General features: G+C 35.0%; 1 protein-coding gene across 7 annotated transcripts in view; it reads left to right on the top strand.

Annotated features, from left to right (window-relative positions):
- Positions 1-7,394, top strand: part of LOC106884293 (bridge-like lipid transfer protein family member 1) — a 213,773-nt gene that overhangs the window by 74,647 nt on the left and 131,732 nt on the right. For all 7 annotated transcript variants that reach the window (XM_014935660.2, XM_052972555.1, XM_014935618.2 and 4 more), the window contains exons 4-7: positions 977-1,046; positions 2,484-2,674; positions 3,681-3,760; positions 4,109-4,250. In XM_014935660.2, the coding sequence (XP_014791146.1) occupies positions 977-1,046; positions 2,484-2,674; positions 3,681-3,760; positions 4,109-4,250 (483 nt within the window). The remainder of the gene's footprint in view (positions 1-976; positions 1,047-2,483; positions 2,675-3,680; positions 3,761-4,108; positions 4,251-7,394) is intronic.

Below are 7,394 nucleotides of genomic sequence, written 5' to 3'. Positions count from 1 at the left end.
AACAGAAGTGTGTCTGACTACTTACAGTAAATTACACAAAGATAAGTCTGAGAGTAAATGAGATAAAGCAAAAAACAGTTATGTATGTGTGTGTGTGTTTGTTTCTGTGAGCCATATCATCATCATCATAATCGATTAATGTCCGTTTTCCATGCTGGCATGGGTTGAATGGTTCGACTGGGGTCTGGGAAGCCAAGAGGCCGCACCAGGCTCCAATCTGATCTGGCAGTGTTTCTACAGCTGGATGCCCTTCCTAATGCCAACCACTCCGAGTGTGTAGTGGGTGCCTTTTACGTGCCACTGGCACAGGGGCCAGAGGGGGCTGGCAATGACCATGACAAGCAAAATCAACTTCTAATGAGTTCAAATTCTAATGAATTTGAACTCAGAATGTAAAGAGTTGTGCTAATGATTCTGCCTGATTTCTGCATAATTTTTTTTTTCTCTATCAAATTGTTGGGAAGGTATTGGTCAGCCAACCACTTAATCAATGTCTGTGGTGTGAGATTGAACTTGGGACCCTATAGTTGTGAAAGTAGATTTTTCAGTCACCCAGCCCTGCCTGTGCACATCAGGTTTAACTTACTTATTGTAGTAATCCTTAAAACAAATATTGTTGTGACCCATCATTATTTTATTGTTTTTGTTTGCTTCTCATCAACACTTAAGTCCAACTAATGTTTTGTTTTGAAGCTATTTTGAACGAACACACTCTGTTGTTGTTTTAGCACCTGCCTGCTAAATTGACTGTTATATTCAAATTATGATTCACATCCATAACTTTGAGTTGAAATATCTTTGTTTTCATTGTTAGTTTTTAATATTCTACATGGAGTCACACACACATAGTCACATGTACTCCTGTACACATTGTTGTTTGCTACAGATGTAAAATCAAGTAACTTTCTTATGTTTTCTTTTCTTTTGGTACTAACCTCTTCCCCTCTCTCTAGCATTGTTTCTCTTTCTGTTGCAGCAATGTAGAACCAAAAAAATCTCTTCACTGGAGAGATTTAATACCTGTGATAAAAGTAGACATTAATTCTGTGAGTATAAAAACTATATTTTGTTTTATTTTAAATTTTTCTCCATAAAAAAAAAAGTAGTATTTAACTTTTTATATTTCCAAACAAGATCCTGTGTGGAGACTAGTAGTGGTTTGATTGGCAAAAAACAATTTTGTAAAGCTTGCAAATCTGGATTAAGTTCATTTGCCATAGGGAGATAAGAATATGATACCTTGAACAAAGTTATTTGTTCGAGAGAGAACATTTTTTTTCAATGTTGTTAACTGACACAGGAGATATGGGTTTGGGTCCAATGGGCAGCCTGTGACTTTGACAAAGGCCCTGCCTAAATCATTATATCTTTCCCCTTCTTCACAGCAAAGAAATATCTTAAAAGGTTTTCTCAGTCCACATCACAGTCCCAATGGACAAAATGGAAGAGACATTGCCCTGGCAGGATGGCAAGGGAGACCTGCTATAACAGTTCCTGCAAGTCATGGGGCTCATACTTGCAGATAGCCATCTCTGTCTCAGTCACGGTGAGCGGGGATGTGGTGTCGGGGCTGAAAACACTGAGGGTCTCCACTGTTACAAGCTTGACCACAAACTTGTCATAGAGCAACTGATACTTTGACAGTTTGCTCCTCTTGGCTTGTAGCTGAACACACCAAGTTGCTGCTATTCTTTATAGCTTATTCGCTTAGAGATAAGTTTCTAAAAATAATATTTGTCAGCACTGAGACTACAAGATACAAGTGTTCTCATATGCTAGCATGGAAGGCAGTCGTTAAATGATGATGATATACAAGAAATAATTGAGATTCGGTTCAATTAGGTACTTAAGTTGAAGCTCTGAGTCAGTACGGTATTTTCCGCACAGCTCGAAGTAAGGTGAATAAAATCAAAATAAGTAACAGGATATCAAGTATATATATATATAAAAACAAAGCAACTCAGTTTTCTCTCTGCCCAGGATTGGTCAAAGCCTTGTGAGTGGATTTGGAAAAGGGAAACTGAAAGAAGGCTCTGTGTGTGTGTCATCATTATCATCATTGTTTAATATCCGTTTTCCATGCTGGCATGGGTTAGACAGTTTGACTGAGGACTGGCAAGCCAGAAGGCTGTACCAGGCTCCAATCCAATCTGGCAAGGTTTCTACAGTTGGATGCCTTTCCTAATGCCAACCACTCTGAGAGTATAGTGGGTACTTTTTATGTGCCACTGGCACGGGAGCCAGTCAGGTGGCACATGGTTGTTGTAAATGAGTGTTGATGTTATGCTAGTGATGTCATTCATTTCCAATATTTTTGAAAACTTGTCTTCCCATTGGGAAATATCACCTTTGGTAATTGGAAGGGCACTTGGCCAATCTACCTCAAAAAATTCTCTCTGACCCTTGTGAACACAGAAAAGTGGATGTTATGATGATGAGGATGATTATATTAAAATAATTTTTTCCCTTTTTTGTTTTTCCAGGCTAGAATAATTTTTGGGAATTACCTCATTCCTACTACATTAACTGTAAATTTTGATGAAGCTCATATTGTATATACAACAAAACCTGCCTCTACACCATTTGATCAGTTCATGCACGTAATGAAGTGTCGAGCTGAAAATGCACGAGTTATGTTGGTGCCCAGCCCTAAATACAATGGCCCCATTGATGTGTGAGTTGTATTTGTCCGTTTCTATTGTATTAATGTTTTTGTCTCTTTCTCAACACCCTCCTTGCTCTTTAGTGCAAATTATTCTGCTATTACATTTATATTGATTAGTATTTTAAGAAAATTAATACTTCATAAAATTGAAATGCAGCTTTTTAAAAAATATATATATATATATAAAAAAAAGCAAGAATTTTTGCAAAGATCTGTTACAAATATAAAAATAATTGTTACTTTATAAAAGAAAAACCCATTAATTTATCTTGAATATGCTTTCTATTTTTCATACTAAAAAGAAATGAAAAATTGCTTTATTTGGCCTCCTCACTATCCATATTAAAATCAATAGATAATTGCCTGAATTTTCTTTTAAGATAGCATGATGCTGCAATTATTTCATTGTTAAGATTATAACGAGTCTCTTTTTTGTTCGTGTGGTGAAAATAGCCAGGGCAGTGGAGTAAATGCCTTGCTTATTAATTAGTGTGGGATTATTGAGGGTTCAGTTTCTATTGGGGTTGATGTTACCTTTAAATTTTCTGTGATTAAATAGGTTGCAATTGTAATAATCGACAATTCTACTCAGGAAATAAATAAATGGAAATAATTGATCTAGCTCCTAATTATCAATGATGGGGGTGTTTTTAATGCATCTTTGTCAAATATTTTCAGGTAGATAGACTTATTAGTAATCTGACCCCATCAGTCTATTTTGGTATCTTTGGTTGTAGCCATTGTTCAGATTGAACAGCTACATCAGTTTCACCAGTCTTGGGAGGTCATTGGCTTGTCCCTCTCCTCTGACTAACTTACAAAAGAAAATGTTGACTAATGTCACTCATAATTTTCCAAGGGTTGTAATAGTGTAAATCATTAATACTCTTGGAAAAGATTAAGAGTTAACATCCCCCTCCCCACTCCATGTCCTTTCCTCTAAAATTCTTGTCTTAAAACTTTCATGCATATTCTTAAAGCTGAAGAGATTCTTTCTGCTTTATTTTTCTTTTAGACCTCCTCGCAACATGGGTGAGGGATTTGTGGTGCTTCAGTCTAGAGATGTTGAAATGTATTATTATATGGATGAACCAGGTAGGTGTTTCACTAATCCTAATTCTGCTCCATTATGACTAATAATTTAATTATCCAATCCAATCAGTTTCTTGTTAACAATCCTTTCACTACATGAGATCAATATAACAAATTATAAGGGCAATTTATTAGCAGCAATGGTGGTAATTTTGGACTAAATGCCTTGTGCTCTTCTATCCCTTTGAATTCTATGTTCAAATCATATTGAGGTCAACTTTCCCTATCCTACTTCCAGAGACATTAAGATAGATGCTGAATGAATTATATTGATGACCTTTCTTCTTCAAAATGTGTGGCTTTGTACTAAAGTTAGAAATGTTTTTTATTTTTTATTTTACCTTTATTTAGGCTTAGTCCCTCACGAACCAGAGTTAGTACATTTGGCAGATGGTGAAGTTATCGTGAGCAGGACATATCCTTGCTTTGGATTTGATCTGAAGTGTGGCAAAAATACAGATTTCAACTATGGTTCCTGGGCCGACCGACAGAGGTTTGTACGAAAGATTTTCATGTCTGATTTCTTTGGTTCATAACATCATTTCTTTCTATGCAGAGTCCAGTGACAGTTGTAAATAAGAGACAAGAGTGAAGATGTCAGATTCTGGCTCTGACGACTCAAGATTGTCTGTTACACCAAACACATATTCTTATATTTATTGATAGTGTTTTGTTATTTCTCTCATGGAATATACATTAGTTGAACATGGAAAGCATTTTTTTTATGCATAATGAAACTGCTGTATGAAAGTGAGGTCATGGAAATATAATTATGGAATGTTAAATTTACTGAGGAAAGCTAAAATATAGTTTGGTGCTTATAATTGTGCAAACCAAGTAAATTACCATAAATTTCTAGCTGCACAATTCGATTTGATTCTTCTCTTTAAACTTTTAACTGTCACTCATTTCTGTGCATGTAAATTATACACAGTTACTATTGTAACTTTTTGGAAATGATTCTTGGTCAGTCACATGATCATTTTTAAAATTTTTAACAAGGGAGAAGAACAAATGTATTGTATTTTGAAAAATGAGCTAATTTGTGAAATGTATAGGAAAAAAGAATCGTATTTGCTTTGTTATGTTGTGTTGAAATAGGGTTGAATGAGCAAACTGAGGATAGAATACTGTCTTAAGTCTTCTACAGTAATGATACCATCATATCGGGAATATTTCTATACCTTTTATCAGGAGTTATATCATTATTAAAATACTTGGTTTTATTTTTCATCATTAAACATATTGATGATTGTTTCTGTCAACCCAAGAGGAACTTTTGTTTTAGGTTGTTATATTTAGTCTTGCGGGTATCTGTCACCTCTCCAATTATCTATTAGTAGATTTGAGATCGTTCAAATATTTCTAATTATTTAGGACATCTTAATGTCGATGGCTATGAGTTGTGCATCTCCACATAACCTCTTTGCAAGTCGGCATACTGAGTTTAAGGTAATGAAAATGACATATCTCTGCCAGTCAGGGCAGGCTGAAGATGGTTGCAAGCATGTGCTGCCACAGATGGCATGGATAATTGATTAAATACTGATAATGATGTTGCGCATAATGATGGAATGAGACAGTTGCTGTGTGGCTGTGTGGATGCTGGTGATTAGGTACAGCTGACTGGACACAGAACCTGTTCTGGCAACAGTACTTTTTGGCACTGGAGGCAAACACGCAGACACAGATGGAGCGAGTGGGAGAGGAAAAGAGAGCCGTTGCAACTTATCAATTGAACATGAATGACATAGACACTTTCCCGTTCCTCATACACATACAGGCAAATATATTCACGCTCATTGATGGAGGGAGGGAGAGAAAAACATTAAAACGAAAGAAGCATTATAGCATCTGATGTTAAATAAGTCAGTGTCAAATAGGCAGCACCAAAATGCCTCGTACCAAATGATGAGTGCAAACAAGCAGTTGGTGACATTAAACTAGATGCTGGTGTTAACAAAACATATTCTTATAAATATGAAATATAAACCTCAAATTCAGCATCGAGAAAGAGCCAACTTTGGAGTAGAATGTGAGAGTGGTGGGAAGTAAATCTAATTTACTCTTTTGTGAATAGAAGAGGGCAAATATTAAGGAGATTCATAAAGTAATTGATTTAATTACATCAACACACACACACAAATATTCTGGCTAATGTGGAAATGTTATTGAAAACAATATTTATATCAACAATATTGTTTTAGAACAGTAAGTACTTTCTTTCAAATGTTTAGGTTTAAAATAACTTTAGCAACACTGTACTTTGGCTCATACCCAAATATGGCTTGACATTGCTCATTTGAATTCTTTGTGTATGTGTGTGTGTGTGTATGTATGCACGCACATACATACACACACACTCACACACTATTGATTGACTTGCTTCTAATATCTCTTAGGTAAATCAGTATCATTTGTTTCAATTTAAAACACACACAATATTTTAAAAGCTGATTGTTATTTTTGGTTATTGCAGCATGTTCAGATAGACTTGATCTGTATTGAAATAAACTTGATGTGTTCCAGTACTTCTGTTTCATAGATTCATCATAGTTTATTGATCTATAAGCACATATGATTTCAGAATATATCATTAATATTTTTCACAAAACCTGATTTTGTTTTAATAGGAAGAATACTTGACATTTGTTATTATTACTGTACGGGTTTATTTGATGGAAAGTGAATTCTCTTAGTATTAACTATGAAACCTTGGGGTCAAAAAGAGTGTCTGGCCTTAAAATAATGCTTTGAAAATGGCAACAATGATCAGTATAATGACGACTATTATGGAGTTCCAAAGACTAACTCCAGCTGTAGTAGGGTTGAGTCAGGACGATGATGATGATGATGATGATCATTATTTAGTCCTTTGACAGTTTTTCTGTTGTAACTGGATCATGGTTATTTAGTTTTGAGCATCTTTCTTGATGGCTGAAGACCGCAAATGAAGAGGAATGGATTGTCTGGACACTCTGTCAGTTATGACGAGGAGTGTTCCAGTTGTGAAATTAATGTGCATGTGGCTGAATGCTCCATAGACATGTATACCCTTAACATAGTTCTCAGGGAAATTCAGTGTGACACAGAATATGACAAGACCTGCCCTTTGAAATACAGGTGCAGCACATTTTTGCCAGCTGAGTGGACTGGAGCAATGTGTAATAGTGTCTTGCTCAAAGGCACAACATTCTGCCGGGAATTGAACTCGGAACCTTATGCTCATGTGTCAAACACCCTAACCACTAAGCCATGCACTTTCACACCAGGCATCTTAGTGAATGCCCACTTTCTATACCAAATTTGTTTTTGACATTTATCATACCATATATGGCTTTGTATTACACATCATTCATTTATATCCAGTTTCATCATTGTTTTTGTTTTTGTAGATTTAAATGTTTTTAGACATTTTCTTCTTCCAAATAATTTATTCTCCTTTGTTAAATGTTTAAACTAATCTAATCTATTTAATGGAGACATTTATGTTCATAATTTAATAACATTCTTCAAATGAGTTAAAGTATTTCACATTATCAACGTATGGGTTGTGTAATGTGTAATTTTTTTCTATTAAAAATATGATGAAAAAAAAATTAATTACTTTTTACTTCTTTTTTTTTTTTTTTTTTTT

Source organism: Octopus bimaculoides, chromosome 13 (genome assembly GCF_001194135.2).
Source record: "Octopus bimaculoides isolate UCB-OBI-ISO-001 chromosome 13, ASM119413v2, whole genome shotgun sequence".
NCBI lineage: Eukaryota > Metazoa > Mollusca > Cephalopoda > Octopoda > Octopodidae > Octopus > Octopus bimaculoides.
Note: the sequence above shows the minus strand (reverse complement) of the source record. Positions and strands in the feature narration are given on the sequence as shown.